The sequence below is a fragment of the Trachemys scripta genome, chromosome 20 (assembly GCF_013100865.1).
Source record: "Trachemys scripta elegans isolate TJP31775 chromosome 20, CAS_Tse_1.0, whole genome shotgun sequence".
In the NCBI taxonomy this organism is placed as follows: Eukaryota; Metazoa; Chordata; order Testudines; family Emydidae; genus Trachemys; species Trachemys scripta.
Window position 1 is genome coordinate 7925940 of NC_048317.1, and position 16944 is coordinate 7942883.

The window sequence follows — 16944 nt, forward strand, 5'->3', positions numbered from 1 at the left end:
ACAGCAGAATATTGCAAGTTGAACTCTAGTCTGTACAATGCTTTGACCTCATCTGATGCAACACAACAGAAGTGTAAAACATGACAGCTATTTCAGGAACCAAAAGGAACATGGAGCATTTTAAGCTCTTCATTGATTAATCATTCTTTAAAAGACTTGCTTCATTCAGACAACTAAACCCAGGGCTGGCACAACCCATTAGGCGACCCCTAGGGCACTGCGATTTGGGGGGTGGCGACCACAGCAGTATTTCAGTGGCAGGACCTTCCGCCGCTTCTGTGGGGGGGTGGCATTTCGGGGCGGCAGAAAAGCTGGCGGCGCTCCTGACTAAACCTCTCTTGAAATGGCATTTTAGACGCATTCTAGAGACTGCCTTAGCAGTAACATGATGCCTGTGCTCCATTGCATTTAGTACAGGACTTTGCCTCCAGGAGTTAAAACCAATAACCTGGGATTGTTAATGGGTAATAAATATGCTTCAAATTAAGGCAAAAAAATATTTCAAACTCTGCATATGGGGATGTAGGGAATTCTCTAGTAGCCCCTAAAGGGAAGTCTAGCCCCTCTCCCACCCCAGCAAGCAATTTCATTCCCCATCTGAGCTTTCCTCTAGAGTTACTCACGGACAATTCATCATCATATTCATCTTGATGACCTTCAGGGGCAGTGAATTCCACATGCTGACTGTTCTGTAGTGCCATTAGAAGAGTTTAAAATTACATTGAGTCCCTCATTAGAGGAACTCAGCTCTCAGCCCCTCTTCCTCAATAAAACCACTTAAAGAGAAATTAATCTAGGTGATTTGTTTCCCAGGACCCACTGCTGTAGCCATCCCACATTTTACATTTTGTGAGAATGCCTACACAAAGGGACTAGTCTTGCTTGCAGGAGACTATGTGCTGCTTAAAGGAAAATATCCCAGTTTGGTTCTAAATATCTTGCACTCTAATTTCTGCAAACTCCCCCCCACCCCCCTTCTTTCCCCCAAGCCATCATCCAAGCCCTCCCCAGGAGCATTTGGGGATCTAACAGCTGTGATAATTCTGTAGACACACATCAATCCTACAACTGTGCTCAGTGATTTACTTGCCTGGGACACCCCAGGCACAGTGCCTGTGCTGATGTTTTGATCCTGCCATTCAGGGATATGGCTAAATGGCCAGAAGACAGCATACTCCTCTTCCTATAAAGACAAAGCTTTGAGCGGGATATGGTGGCTCTTCCCCAACAGCAGAGGAAAGGGCTGGAGGTGAAAGTCCTACTGACCCAGCAGCTGGATTCCAGCAGCCCTCCTTAGCTTTGTGCATGGTTTATGGCTCATCTCAACCGCTCATGCAATAACAAGGCCACTGTTCCCTTCTCCAGGGCCCTGCAAAGACTCAAAGCTGGGCAAGTTAGTTAGGGCAGTTACAGTGGCCGTTACTCCCTGGAAACAGGCACCCAGGGAACAACTATATGGAAAAAGCCAACCCAGTCTGTCTTTGTAACTTATTTATTTATGAAGTGTGAGGTAATGAAGAAAGTGCTAAATCCGACCACAGTGTTAACTCTAAAGTTTCTCAGTAGGTCAGTTAGGAGCCAGACAGCTCACCGGCTGCTCCGTGCGTCTCTGCTGCAAAGTAGAGAGTCAGCCCCATCAGTGCCAAGGGAGACGAAGGCCACTGGTCCTACTCCCCTCCCCCCATCCCTTGAATCAACTGGGTAGTATTCACAGAAGAGGGAGATTTGTGGGGGGGTGAGAGAAGACCCTTGGCCAGCTGAACAAATGCAACTTCAGGGAGTGTAGCTGCAGGTCAGCAAACAGAGGCTAAAAGTTCTGATCAGATCCCTTCTAAGAGGTGGCTTCTACCTACCTAGTAAAGACAAGGTAGGCTCCAGGCAACAATTAGATCAGCCCTTGTCGTCTGTCCTGGGCAACACCTGGGATCTTAAGCAGCATCGCTCTTAAGAGCCTGCGCTTGGGGAATACGTGAAAGTCAGCCACACAGGAAAATTTTCACCCTCATCCTCTGAGAGAGGAAAACCCCGTTCAATAGCCCATTGTACTATTTGAGGAGCTGGGCCCCAGATAATGTCCGTTCCCCCCTTCCTCCCCCCGAGGAATCTCTCACTTAATTCCAAACAGTAAATCAGAACATAGGACCCTTCTTGGACTATTCTTAGAAAGGCATCAGGAACCCCCTCCCAAAAAAACACATCCTCTCCACGCTGCAGCAGGGACAATGCACACACTCCCCTGGAAAAGGTTTACAAAAGAGACAAATCTTTAACAATACTCTTCAAAAAAGTTGTACAAAAATACAGTATTAAAAAAAGGGTCCTCCAGTATAAGACTCAGGCAGTTACAGCAGCAGTTTCTAGAACACAAACCTCAAGACAAGCTACTGTGTAAAGTGGTAAGAAAGTGAGGTATAGTCCATGTCAAGCTAGTCTCGGTTCTTCTCCAGTGATAGGAGTTTAATCCATGCATCACCCCACCCCTGGGAGAAAAAGGATCTTTAACAGCAGACCCAGCCCCTAGAGCAAAGCTTTCCCAACGCACCTCCAGGCATTCCCCAGTTGTCACTGCTTCTAGAGAGATGGACCCACACTGAACCACTGGATTGCAACCCCCTTGTTTTCCTGGATCTGAACGCCCTGGCCTACATTCGCTCTATTCAGTTGCAGTGGAGCAGGAGCCGCTTAGGAATTTAATGGACTTCTTCTGGAGAGGATATGTTGGGTACATGGTCTCAGCCCCCCCACCACGGCAGAATAGGATGTGGGATGTTGTGAAGGGTCGTGATTGGGGAGGTGGGCCAGTACAAAGGATGGGTCAGGGAAGGGACGGTGGACGAGAACCGCACCACAGGAACCAGTGCTGGGGTTGGGTTGAACGACAGAAGTTGGGTCAAACTTAATAGGTCCAGGGCAGCAACGGCCATGTTAACGCTCCACCCAAAATTGTGTGTGCATGAAAGTAAATTCACAGAATAGCTGGATCCAGTGACAGGTCTTATCTGTCTGAATGAGGATCCTGCCATCTCTAGGTTGGGGTTATCCACTCAAGCCCCTATTTTGGAAAAGGGCCTCAATTTTTGAGTGCCCAATTTCAGGCACCTGAGGACTGAAGTTCAGAGGCACTAAGGCAGCTCCTGGGGGCCTCAGCCAGCATTGTTCCACATCTCTGTTCAGATGCTCAGCATCTCTGGCAGTCAGGATGCAGGTGCTTCAAGTTGGAGACCCTCAAAATGAGACACCCAGAACTCAATGGTCACTTAACAATTTCAGCCCAAGTGTCTTGCAAAATCCAGTGTCAAAAATTACTCCGGTACCAACCTACCAGCATCCCTAAAGAATAAGAGTTAACTCAGCCCACAGTTGGCAACTCCCTGCTCTGTTAAAGGAGGAACCCGAGACCAGACGTGAATAAGGGAAACAAAGAACCCACCCCCTGCACACAGTTTAAATTTCCTAGAATGCAAGCCATATTTGTGTGCGCTGGCTGCAGTGCATTCTGGGATCTGTAGTTTGGAGGGTTCACAATAACCAAAAATGTGCAAATCAATATAGGAAAGGTGTCAAGTTTTTGGTAGCTAACGTCCCTTGAGATGGGCGATTCGTTTCAGCAGCTGATGCTGTCTCAACTTCAGCTGCCTTTTCTCTGTAGCCATCCTCCTCTCTGCACTGACTAGTGACTGCAGGTACTCCGAAGCTTTGCTCAGGATCACCACTTTGGGGGTTTTGGGACAGTTAGCCAGACCGGGGACCTGATCCCTCAGTGCCAGGAAGCGTGAGCGGAGATCGTTTCGCCGCTTGCGTTCTAAGTAGTTGTGGTTTTTCCTCTTGGCCATGTCCTCACTATCTGAGCTCGGGGCGCTCTCAGGTTTCAGCAGGCAAGGCTCAGGCGATGAGCTCTCTGCGGCTTGCTCCGGGCTGCTCAGGGGTTCCTCCTTGATCTCTTTCTCTGAGGCCTCCTCCTGGGAGCAGGGGTCTGGTGGAGAGCGGGCAGCGTAGTTGTGCTGTTGCTGATGGATGGAGATGTGGAAGTGTTTCATGCAGGGGTCCAGGGGGTCTGCTCGCACGGTGATGGTGACCGGCTTCCTCATGCTGAGCGATTGTCTCTTCTCCACTGTCACCACATCAATCTCTTCACCCTCTGTTCAAAACAGACGCAAGCAAAACAACCCATCACTTGGAATCATTCGACTATTCTCTTCAACTACCCCTTGCCCAGCCTCTCAGCATGGGGCAGCACCATACCTGGTGCATGGATCTCCAGTCCCTCTATGTTCTGGAGATTATACAGTCACCCTGCTAGGTTAAACTGACCAGGAAGAGGATCACATTGCCTGGATCCCAGTGCATTGCATAAAACAACTCAATCATCCTGCCTGGGGCAGAACTGGTCTTTCCCACAGCCCCTAATCCCAGTCATAGGACTGAGATTTCTCTCCTTAGCTTCAGCGCCGTGTCCCAGGAAGTGGGACATGGATTTCTTACTGTTTCCCTTACACGCCATGGGCAACACTCATTCAGAACAAAGACCCAACAGGCAAGAAATTCCTGCACCAGTCCTCACCTCCCCCAGCAGACAGGAGGGGAGCAAGAGCCTTAGTGGCTGGGGACAGAGTTGACGGATAAAGATCTTCCCCTTGCTCCTGCTTGTCGGGTTCTTTCATGGCCCATTGGAATTGTAAATGAGGGATCTGGGGGCTGAGCTGCCCTTTGTTCCTGTTCACTGCAGCTTCGCACTTTAGTGACTTGTTACTTTTCACAAGTTATAAATCCTATTCACCCCCCACCCTGGTATTCTCCTCTCCCCATTCAGCTGGGGGGGGGGGGGGGAGAGGGGGAGAGACAATCCTCCCCTCTCACAGTGGGGGAGTGGGGGACATTTTGCCATCAGGTTCAATGAACCTCTAAGCCAGCCACCATTTAACATTCCTCCCCTCACCACCTCAAACATGTTCAGCCTTAAAGAAAGGGTCTGAGGGGAAAGGTTATCAAAGCTGTAAACAAAGAGGAACAGACCCAACTCTTTAAAACTCCATTCTAGCCATCCCTGAATTATAGCGGCTACTATCAATTCACTCCCTGCCACTTTCCAAAGTCACTTGGTCTTTCCCCAAGAGATTGTAACGCTCAAAAGCAAGCACAGATCCCTTGTGCATGGCATTCCAACTGGCTTGGCAATACTTTGCATTAGCAATGCCCTTCACTCAATCAAAACACTTCACAAAGACGGGTACTGCCTCCATTTTACAGTTGTGGAAACAGAGGCAGAGCTGTTTAATATACTTGCCCACAGTCACGCAGCTAGTCAGTGAATAAGACCCTCAACACAGAGTGCAGCTCTATGCTAGCAGACAGTGGAGGTCTGTCTCCTTTTGCACGTTACCAATAATCTACTGGCATGATGAGTATTGCCAAATCAGAAGAGAGGTTGGGACCCAGGGATCTTGATTCCCAATCCTCCGCTCTCTGCATTAGACCACATTGTCTCCCATGCCCCTCTAATGCTAGAGAGATTATCCTTCAGAGGGTGATCAGCAGTCTAGAATTTGCTACTGTGGTTTTATTTTAGGTGACACACACACACACACACACACACACACACACACACACACACACCCCTCCTGATAGGCAATGCTATTTCCTGGTTGCTTTGTACTGTGCACTTTTTATGCCCTTCTTTTGTCACAAACTTCCATTGTGTGGACAATAGTATCGTTTCCCCATTAATAAAAAATCTGACTGGCTGGGCCCCTCCTCCCAGCCAGGTGGCCATTGGCTGCCTCAGCAGGCGCTTGGAATGTTGCTGCTGCAAAGCTACCCATCCCTCATTGGCCAATGCCCAAGTCACTCACTGAGGCCCCCCTCATTGTTTGCTGCAATCTGTTGCTTTTTGTTCTGGGACCATGTGGCCAGGAGCATGTGCCCAAGGGGCCTGGATTCAGATCAGGTAAAGTGCAGGTCACCGAAGTAGCAAGATTACAGTAGAAATAATGAATGCAGTCACCCCCCCACACTAATTGAGATTAAGCCCTTTAGAGCCTGCAGCCTCCTTACTATCTCCATCATCCTAATGTAATTAAATCTTAGTCCTAAAGGTGCTTCTTGGCCCAGCCATCCTCATCCCTGGAATGAGTCACAACCAAATTACTCATGCCTGACTCATCAGTCAGACTCTAGTATTAAGGTCAAGATAATGAGGTGTCTAGCCCTGCACCCCCAAGGTTGTGTCAGCACTTCCGCCTACCCCCCACCCCCTTCGTTTCAGAGGGCAGTCATTTAAATCTTGCCTGGAGTTTAGGTGTATCAAAATCACACCTCCTCCATCTGGTCATTTCTAGAAAGAGCAAAACAAAATTTAGCAGCTGATTTGGGAGGATTTTTGCCTGCCATTAAGTGACAAATTGAAGACAAGGGCTTTTAAAAAAAAAAAAAAACTAGCACATATTAAACTTCCAACCCTACAGATCAAGGCTCAAACTCAGTTTTGGTGGCTTGACACACCATTCCCTTGATCACTTTTAAGCCTCAGCCTAGTATTTAGACCAGTTTTCCTGTAGGGTGAGGCTGGATAGGACCCAGGAGACAGGACCCTTTTGCAGAGGCAGGGCTAGGAGATGCATCTAGTTGCTTGGTAGCATGCCTCGCCCCACATACCAAGAAGGGATGTCCCCAGAGACATGAACAATTGTTTTGTGACCGTCAAAGCCCACAAAGAGATTTTGCCTTTTGTCCTAGGAGGCCACCGGAGACAGGCTGCAAAGGGGAGCTGTCTGATCAGCTGAAACCTAGTCGGGGGGGGAGCACTTCAGCCTGGGTGCTGTAAATCAAGCCGAAAGAACAGCAATATGGCTGCGGTGGGAAACATTACAAGAGGAGCTAAAGCGAGCTACAAACTTCCCCATGCAGCTTCCAGACTCAGAGAGCGTTCCCCAGAGGAGCCCAGCGCCGTCTCCTAGCAGGAGGGAAAGATTTTTTTTTTTTAAAGCAGCAGAATTCTGGAATCTGAGGTCCCTCCAGGGTCACCCCCTCCCTGCAATGTGCAGGGGGTTCCCAAGCAAAAATCCTAGGGGGGAAAGAGACGGTTCAGCTTCCCTTTGTTCTTGTCCGTGGGCTTTACACGAGCTTGGAGTCACAACAAAAGGAGGCTGGGCTTCCGGAGAGCCGTTCCCAGACTGTTTACCAACACATGTGTAAACGGGAGCGCCACCAGCACGGCGGTTTTGCAATGCTGGAGAAAGCAGAAAGTTCACTGGGTTGCTGGGACCAGCCCACACCTTGATTTTAAGCAAGGGAACTTGTGGGTTTTTTTTTCATCCCTTACCAGAATCGCATTGCCGTTCGGGCCCGGAGGAGGCAGGGGGATGTTTGTTCTCAGCCAAGGGGCAGGGGAAGACGGCAGCGGGATCCACGCACTCGCTCACCGAGTTGTTGAACCCGAAGTCCTGGGCAAAGGAGGGCTTGTGCGGATTAACCCTTTGCGTGCCCGTGGAGAGTTTCTCGGTCATAACTTTCTCCAGCCGCTCCCGGGCGGAGAAACCGCTCCACATACAGTCCTGGAGAACGAAGGCGCTCAGGTTCCCAAAGATCTCCCCGGTGTCGATCAGATACTCCGGCTCCTCCCCGGCCAGGCAGCAGTGGGAGAGCCAGTCGGACCTCTCCCCTGCCCCGGGGCAACAGGCTTTGCCCCCCGCGCTGCACAGGGGCGACATGGGGGGAGTGGGCACCAGCTCGAATTTCTTCCAGATGTCTTCGCTGGGGGCGGTGGATCGGTAGAAATCCTCCTCGGAGTCATGGTCATAGAAGTAATGCTGGTAAGAGTCGAACTCCATCTCTGGAGGGGGGCGCCTGGGGATCCCAAAGCGTAGTGGGAGGAGGGGGGGGGGGGGGGGGGAAAGAGGAGATAAGCCCCCGCCCCAAGCCAGGCAGGGAAACACCCCAACATCAGGTCAGCCTCTGTACCGTAGCCGCCCCACGCCCCCCAAAACTCTAATTACGGGGCGTTCGCGGCATCTTCCCGTGCGTGATCAAATCCCCACTGAACGCACTCACCAAGGGGGTCCCAACCGCCCCCACACAGACCGCGCCCACTAGAGACCCCAAAGCCCTAAATCGGAGTCACCCCCCCCAAGGGAGACTCCCACGCGCGGAGCTGCTCCCACCCACCCGCCGTCCAGCGGCCCCCCACGCACGTGGGGCGGGTAAGTTACAAACGGGTCGGTCCCCGCTGCCCGGCTTGGAGCTGGGCAGAGGCGCTGGGGGGAACCGCGCTGCCTGCAAGTTTCCCAGGGTCACTAAACTACAGCCCCCCGTGGGGGGGAGGAAAGAAGATCAGCCCCAGGACCCCACCCCTTGGAGTCACCTTTCCCCCACGTCCTGTTCTTGCTCCAAGCGGGCGGCTCGCTCTGGCTACAGCCTACACCCCCAGGGCCAGCTCCCGCGATCTGAGCGACCGAGCCGAGACTCGGGTGCATTGTTCCCCCACCGCCTTATATCCCGTCTGCAGCGAATGGCCCCGCCCCCGGCAAGCGGACCCCCAACCAGGGGGCTGTGATTTGCATAATGGGCGGGGCGAGTGCTTGTAAATCACCTCGGTGCTCCGCCCAGCTCTGCTGTTAATTGCTGCAGTTCCCTCTTGGCCCTGGTAATGGCACAGCAGAGCAGCTGACCGGCCGGCCGTGGGGGTCCCACCGCAGCCCACTTCCCAAGGAAAGCGGCCAGCAGCGGGGCAGCATCAAGGAGTGTTTGCTCACAGGCACTGTAAGGGCAATTGAATCTCCCCTGCACTAAAAACACACCCAAAATCCTGCTCGTGCCTGAATAGGTTAATCTGTTAACCCCAGTAGAGTTAGGACAGCTGTGGCTAGGAGAGAAGCCCTGAGTCCTACGCCCAGCTCTGGTACTGACTTGGTGTTGACCTGTCTATGACCATTTCCCCTCTGTACAAACAAGGCTAACGTTGCTTGTCTTTGTAAAATACCTGATGGGGGGGGGGGGGGGCTGAATACCTGCAAAACAAAAGCAACCTTTGAGAAACATTTTTTTCATGCAGGTTTAGCAGCTGATACTGTGGGAGTGGTAGATTATATCTGTTAGAGTAGTGTGTTCAGTGTATACTCACTTTTCTGCAAAGTTATTTGCCCGACTTACTCGTGAACTGATTATTTATATTGTACTTAGAGGTCTCAGCTGAGCGCTGGGCACTGTTTGTGCTAGGGGCTGTCCATGCACATAGGCTCTGTCGTAGACATAGGCTATGTCAGGCTGGGGTATGAAAACAAAACACCCCTGCTCAATATACCATCCTGACAACCCCCACAGTGTAAATGCAGCTCTGTGGACAGAAGAGTGCTACAGGCATAGCTAACTGTGTTCAAGGAAGCGGCCTTCCTACAGTGGCAAACAATTTCTAGGGCAGCATAGGCAGGGGACGCTTATTACGCCACTTCCTTACTAACATAGTATGTCTACACTGCGGAGCCTATACTGTAGTCATAGAGCTTGCAAATTACACTATTTTAATATTTTTATTACTTCTCGTTATGCTGAATCTGTATTAGTCTGTCTTTTTTGACTATTTGTGGCATGTGTATTTGTTAAATAGGTAAAACAGTAAAAAGGTTTAAAAATACAAGGTAGAGGTTTGGTTGTTTTAATATCAGAGGCTGTTGGATATAGCGTGTAATTTAAGAAACAAACACATAGGATTACAGTAGTAAGAGAGGAAAGGCCTATTTAAGGCATTAAGTTTCTCCCATTAATACAAAGATGGAGTTTGTAAATTCCCAGGCAAATCTCTTGGGGGAAGGCTGTGCATGGAGCATAGATTGATTTGTTCTTGAAATACTAAAGAAGACTTTGGTACAACATGCTCCAGCTGTCACGTGCACCCTCTTCCCTAGTCAGTTGTGGACTGACATGCTTGGAAGCCTTCTGCTTTACATCCATTCATCCTTTTAGAGAATACTCTGATTTCCACTGAAGAACTAAATTTCTTCTCCCATGCAGCTAACGTCCTGGAATGAAGATGAACTACTGTCCAAGAACTCTCAGTGCTTCCGCAGTGGGAGGTGAAAGCAGGATGGTGCAGTGGTTAGAGCACTGTGCCTGAGCCCAGAGCCTCATCAGCTTGTTGGCATCGAGCTCCCACTGATTTCTGAGCCTCTGGCGTATCTACATCATCATGGGGATAAAAATCCTGCAGCTGGTCTGGGTCGGCTGACTCAGGCACCGAGACTTTTATCCCCAGGTGGACATACCTCTGGGCCTCAATTCTTTATCAGCAAAATAGCAATAATCCCTACCTCTCCGGGGTGCTGTGGGGATCAAATATTTTAACAGATTGTAAGGCGCTCAGATAGTCTGATGAGAGATGCCATATAAATCTGTACCTAAGACAGGCAGAAAAATGATCACCTACTCACAGGAATACAAAGAGTGGGTACTGCACGCAGCTGATCTCAGCTACTTTATATTGAACGATGCACCTGGCTGTACAGGACACTTCAAGCTAATCCAACTTCCATTATTTTTCACAGAGCAACAGGCAGGTACTAAAATGGCCCATACGAGATCCAGACCCCACACTGAATCCAGAACCGATTTACAATAGAATCTACATGGAATACAACTGAATGAACAACCTCCTACCCCAAGCTTCTTATTGGGTCAGAATCTCTGATTTATCCTAGCCAGGACTACAGTATTAAAAAGCGCCACCATCTGGCGACTCGCTGAAATTGCACCTTCCAAAACGTTCCCCTTTTGTAACTGAAGTTACATAAGGTTAATTAAAAAGTTGGTTACACAAAAAAAAGGAAGTGGATGTTACCAAAGATCTATTTTCACTTAATTCTAAATGTCAGGTTGAGATGGGATGGAAACTCCCTGTTGGTTTAAAGAATAACATTGACAAGAGGAAGAAGGGGAAAGTAAAAAGAAACTTAATTGGAGAGGTAAATAAGATTTTTAGTTTAAGTAAACATAGCAGCTTTCTTGCTTCTGGACCCCCAAAGTGGACAGGGACGTGCTGAAACCATCCCTAACAGCTGCCCACTTCTGGAGTGAATCAGGCAGGAGCTCAAACTGACACAAAACACCCTACAGAACAGGAGTGGGAGGGAAATATTTTGGTAAATATTGGACAAACCGCTACAAATATGAAAACTGCCAAGAGATCTTTAAACACCCAGGGAGAGCAGAGAGAACATGGAATGTTAAAGTCTCACACTGGCAGGCTCTCAGCTGACATGCTCTGGAAAGATGAAGGCTGAGCCATACCAGAAAGATCTTAATCTGAATTAGCACATTGGGCCAAATTCATTCAAGACCTATATATATTTAAAAAAAAAAACCTTCAGTATTCTAGCCCCAGATCACCACAATATAATAGGAAGCATTCTAATACTGTATTTCATTTTTATAAGGGCCATTGTCTCATTCATTGTCTTGACAATTGGCAGAAGTATTTATATCTATTCACCAGTGTAGTATCTAAGCAATGAGAAGTTTAAAGTTAGGCAGATTAAACAGTCTCAAGAAATTGAGGAATATTTAAGGCTTAAATAAAGTGATTGTGATCCAACATGGAAGGTAAAAGCCCTTTGAGATTAAAGAACGTCATCAGTTACATGATCTTCATTGAGGATTTTGGGTAGGAAGGAGACTGGCATTGCAGTTGTGGGTTGAAAAGTTAAGCGTTGAAATTCAATATACAGGTCTGTCTCATCTTATGCTGGGGTTACGTTCCGCAGTCAGCGCCTAAAGCGAAAATCACGTATAGTCAAAATTACATTGAGTTTAATGGCAGGCGGAATCGCTCGCACTACAGAAACAGTATTTAAATTGTTATTTTTCTCTTTTTTTTTTGTTGTTTTTGCCGACCGCGTAAAGCTGAAATCGCACATGTTAAATGCGCCTAAGATGCGACAGACCTGTACCAGCAAGCCTCCCTGAGGAAGCTCATAACATTGTCACAAAATAGGAACTAAATCTACTTTGGCTTTGCCTACAATTGGCATTTTTCTTCAGCTTTCCCATTGGCGCAGTAGGTGATGGGGAGTGCTGTTACATACAGGACACCAGTATTTTAACCACTGTGGGTGAGATCCTGACAGCTCCACTTAATTCAATAAAGCTACATCCATTTACAGCACCTGAGGATCTGGCCCTAGTCTCATCTAGGCCGCAGAGAGAGGACTGACTACACCCTAGCATTAGCGTTGCAGGAGTGCTGCAGACCAAGTCTAGCTAGCAAGAGCAGGGCAGCCTCTCTCTCTTTCAAATCTTTCCATCACTTGCTCCACAATTTCCTCTTTATTCATTAACAGGAGGGGGGCTGGGAGTGCAAAGAGTTAATTTGACTCCAGGACAAAAGCCTGGGCTAACAGATTTAAGGAGAGGCAATTAGCCAACCCCTCTGACTGCAGCACAAATATTTGCATCATTGCCCCTTAATTGCTTCCTCAATGTCTGGGATGGGGAGCCTTCATTTGAATGGCTTCACCTTTTTAAGCAGAACAGTTTAGCAGGCAAAGACAGGCCTCCAGGCAACACCCCCCACCAGAAGCATCAGGGTGATTTATAATTTATGAGCTGCCGGTGGTGGTCCTGGGGAGGCCCATAGGAGAGAGCAGTTGGCAGAGATTCACCCACCAGCATCATCTGGTACATTTCACACCATCAAAGACTACTCTAAAGCTTGGGAATGCACAAGACTACAATCCAGGGTCTGAAAACAGGATCTTGCAATGGAAAGCGTCAGGCATCTTCAACTCCAAGCATCGCTACCTGCGCCAGTTAGAACGATGGGTCTTCTTCGCTGGGACAGGGCCGTTCTGGGGGTTTGGACGACTCAGCTCCCATCCGTTTCTACAGAATTGATTTAATTTTAAACGTTGCTGTTCTGGCTGTGAAGATAAGCCCTGCCAGCTGTGCATGGCCCCGGTGTTGCCGGCTGGAGACACCCTGACACAACAGCTCCGGGAAGTATGAAGGGCACCCAGTCATCGCAGTAAGGGCTGAGGTGAACTTTCTTGCTGCTGCTCATTTTAGCAGAAGCACCCAAGCGAATGTGACAGTGGCAGATATTGGGGGGCACCAAGGGAAAGCTGGGGGCCAGGAGGAAGAATGGAAGGAACAACACTGATCACAGGTCTGGGAAGGAAAAATAAGATCCGGTACTGCCTAGACAGCTCGATTCAAAGCCCTGTGCAGTCAGTGGCAGTCTTGCCACTTACTTCAATGGCTTTGGATCAGGCCCCAAATCTTGAGGCCTGGCAGAGAGACGGAGCTGTTGCCTGAGATCCCTGCACTGGAGCCTGTAATGGGGGAGGGGAGCAGTTGGCAGTGACAAGAGGATTCGCTAGGGGAGAGGGGACATTGCAGCCCTCCATTGCTAACCCCACTCCAGCGGCACCCGTCCCGTCCGAGCAATGCTTGCGACCCCAGGCCCGACAGACGGCTTGCCCTGAACACTACCTCACAGAACCCTGCTCAAAGCAGGTCGCACGGGCACGCAGCAGAGGAAGCTAGCGGCCCAACCCCAGCAAGGCTCTGACTGTTGCTAATCGCAGCAGAGGCGAATGGTGGGAAGGTTTATTGAGAATCCCCTGGTGTAGACAAGGCCTTAGAGAGTCAAATACAAAAGAAATATTTCTAGGAACATCTGCGTGAACCCGAGCCGGGCTAAGAAAGCCTCAGGACATGGGGCGGGAATTCCCCCACCTCCTCCATCTATGGCCCTACACAATAGGTCAGGTGTGTTACTGCCTTGCCTGCAGCGGAAGGCTGGTGGTGGTTGGAGTGATGATCAGGGCTGGATGGCCTGTTCCTCTGTCAGTTCCCATTAGCCTGCTAATTAGCTCCACGTTGCATCAGGAATAACCAGTTTCCGTCTAACCACAAAGGGGAGGTGCCACAGTGCGACTTGGTCCATCAAAATTCTTCAGAGGTAGCAGTTCCAGGGTTCCGCGGTCTGAAGGCTGCCTCTGTACAGTCCAGCCGGGCTGGATTGTCCCAGGAGCTGGACGGTTGGACTTCGTGGTCTCAGTTCTCGGTGCGGGGAGGGCAGATCGAGGTTAGAGGAGAGGATGTGCCTCCAGGCACCGCCGCTGTCTTGGGGCCTGGACATTGTTCCAAGTAACAGAACCACAAGGGCAGATCTCCCAGCTTGGAGAGGAGCAGTAACATCACATTGCTCTTTAGTTTTTCCCCTTTAGCCTAGGCGGGCAATTGTCTTGACGGGCTCCGGTTTAACAGCCAGCAGCTCTTCTTAGGGCTTGTCTACATGGGGAAATTGACTAGCTATACCAGTATAATTATATCGGCATGGCAATGCTGGTGACACCCCCCATGACACGCCACTGGAGAAGAGCACTCTTATACTGTTACAAGAGTCCATGGGGGTGGGGGGCTCTTACCTGTATCCCCAGGTGGTGTCAGGTAGGGCAGAGAGGAGGATCTGTGGTCAGGAGAATTATACCGGTCTAGCCATGATGGTATATTTCCCCACGGGGACGAGCCTTAGCCATGTGAGGGGTTGCCATGATGAGAGGCATTTGGGAGCAGCAGAGAGAACCATGTGGAACCCCGTCATGTCCTCCCTACCCCTACCCCAGAAGAGAGGCCACGTCTGTAAGTGATAATGTAACAACTGGCCCTAGGAAACATGAATCGGATGCACATTTGGGAACCTGGTAAGAGCTGCCAGGAGGAAGGTAGCTACTGGGAATACCCAGGCAGGCAAGTGGAGAAAGCGATAATAGGCCACAGCCAGGACTCAGGAGCTCGATGGAGTCTATTGACATACAGAACAGAAGACCAACCAGGCCCAGAGAGCCACGTAGGCTCAGCCTGGGAGCACAGGGCCCTGCATTCAGGGGCTGCCTGTGACTTCAGTTAAGCACGGGGTTAAAAACCAAAACCCTACTGCCGAAGCCCGGAGGGCCCTTGGCCCACCCACCCCCACGGGCCAGCTGCACCACCTCAGCCTCCTGTCAAACACCTGGCCGGTGCAGCGAGCCACAAATCCTCCGGCGCCGGGAAATCCGATACGGGCACGTCTGAGACAGGTTCCCCTACTTCGTTCACGCAAAGCTGGCAACAATCTGCACCGCAATTTATCCCTGCTGGTCGCCACGGGGGAAGGGGCTCAGGGACTAGGATCGTCTGCGGTAACAGCCAGAGCTCCGTCTACTCTACGCACTTCTGCTGGGGGTGTATTAAGGGTCCGTCTTTTGCCAGCGACACCGCAAGAGACCAAGCGAGGAGCCTGAGTAGTAAGTGAGCTGTATGAAGACCCCACGACACTGGCAGCTGGTGCGCCTATAAGTATAATCCCATGTGGCCCATTAGGTGCATGTTATGCAACAGGAGATGTCCATCTGTAAATAAGCTCATAGCCCCGACTAGACCATTTCAGGCCTTTATCAGTAAAGCTGGGGTGGGGAGGGAGGAATTAAATGCAACTCCCTCCTGCAGCCAACAGTTGGGATCCTGCTTGCACCTGGAGATGGGAATGCCCAGTCCCAGCTCCTTTACTGAAATCTGGCCTCCAGAGGCACTGACATCTCAGAGAGCTGAAGCCCCACCCAACATGAACCCAGGTTGCTCTGCGTGGGTGCCAGGGTCCATCCGGGCGGAGCCTCTTTCCGGACTGGGGCCCAATGACCATAAGGGTTATTGTGAAAACAGAGAAAGGGGAGTCCCCCTCATGCACAAGGAGAACTAATAATTGACTATATCCTGAGCATGAAACAGGGTCTGATTATGAAGTCCACCTTGAGCAAGAAGAACAGACCCTGGATAACTCTTTCAATCATTAGTTGTTGCTAAGGTATCGTTTTAAACGACAGGCACTGTATCCGTGAAGAAGATGCCATGTCAATCAGCACCAGTCTAGGCTTTGTCACAGTTAGAATGATACGGCGGAAAGTCTCCAGAACATGAGAGCGATCTACAATCCTTTCACCCCAACTGAGGCCACGACGCTGACCGATTCTGAAATGCAGCCACTGCTGGGGTGGAGCACGGCAAGCGGAGATGGTGTAGTGCAACCCTCTAGAACAATCCAGGCCAGGGCTCATTAATAGTGATATATAAGTGATAATGTTTGCTCCTTCTGAAGGTGACAAAGCATCTATAGAGAAGACCGATCTTTTCCACATGGCAGAATGAAGTGGAGAAAGGAATCCAGCATTGCTCTTTAGGGCACAGGGTGTCTTTCTGCTCTGTTTCCACAGCACGTAGCACAATGCGGGTCTAGTCCTTGACTTGGACTCCTAGGCACAACCACAATATAAACAATATTGCGAATAGGGGTACCAAGTTCCCATGGTTAGTTTCTTTTCTCCGGATATATTTGGTCAATCAAAAGTTACGGCACATACCAATCTGGTTCACACACGAATGTCTGATAATTAGGTTGCATTTAATCAGAGTAGAACAAAGGTCATATAGAGGTATTAGATCATAGCCCGCAAAGCCACCTGTAAGCCTAGCAGTGCAAAAACCATCAAGAAGGGTGACTGCTATAATACAAAGGTCTAATTCAATCTGTATCCCATGCAGCTAGCTAGCTTAGAAAAGACCTACAGCATGATCTGATACTACAACCAGATTGTCTGCTCTGCAGGAGCCAAGTTAATTACCTGAAAAAGAAGATGCTTATATACAACGTATTTCTTAAATCCAAGTAAGATGTACACTGAAGCTCCCAGTGGTTCAAAGACCTCCCGTGGTCTTGCATGGGTGTATTTTCACCAATCCACCTACTGATTAGGAATACAAAGCCCGCATTCCCTGACATCTAAATCAAACATAGGCATTTCTAAATGTAACTTTTGGCAGCTTATTAAAGCTGGCCTGGCCTGCTGGGCTCTGGCTGGGTGACCAAGGTGGGTGGGAGACCAAGACATTCTGACCTTCAACCCATCTTCTGATCATTCACCA

General features: G+C 49.6%; 1 protein-coding gene across 3 annotated transcripts in view; it reads right to left on the bottom strand.

The window, feature by feature from the left end:
• Positions 1 to 1476: 1476 nt before the first annotated feature.
• The window catches only part of MYCL (MYCL proto-oncogene, bHLH transcription factor), a 49765-nt gene continuing 34297 nt past the window's right edge, over positions 1477 to 16944 (bottom strand). For 2 of the 3 annotated variants that reach the window (XM_034754074.1, XM_034754075.1), the window contains 2 exons: positions 7319 to 7842; positions 1477 to 4138 (listed from right to left, as the gene is read on the bottom strand). In XM_034754074.1, the coding sequence (XP_034609965.1) occupies positions 3576 to 4138; positions 7319 to 7826 (1071 nt within the window). In that variant the 5' untranslated portion in view covers positions 7827 to 7842 and the 3' untranslated portion in view covers positions 1477 to 3575. Of the gene's footprint in view, positions 4139 to 7318; positions 7843 to 8356; positions 10901 to 16944 lie in introns of those variants that run through there. The other variant, XM_034754073.1, reaches the window with a different exon arrangement.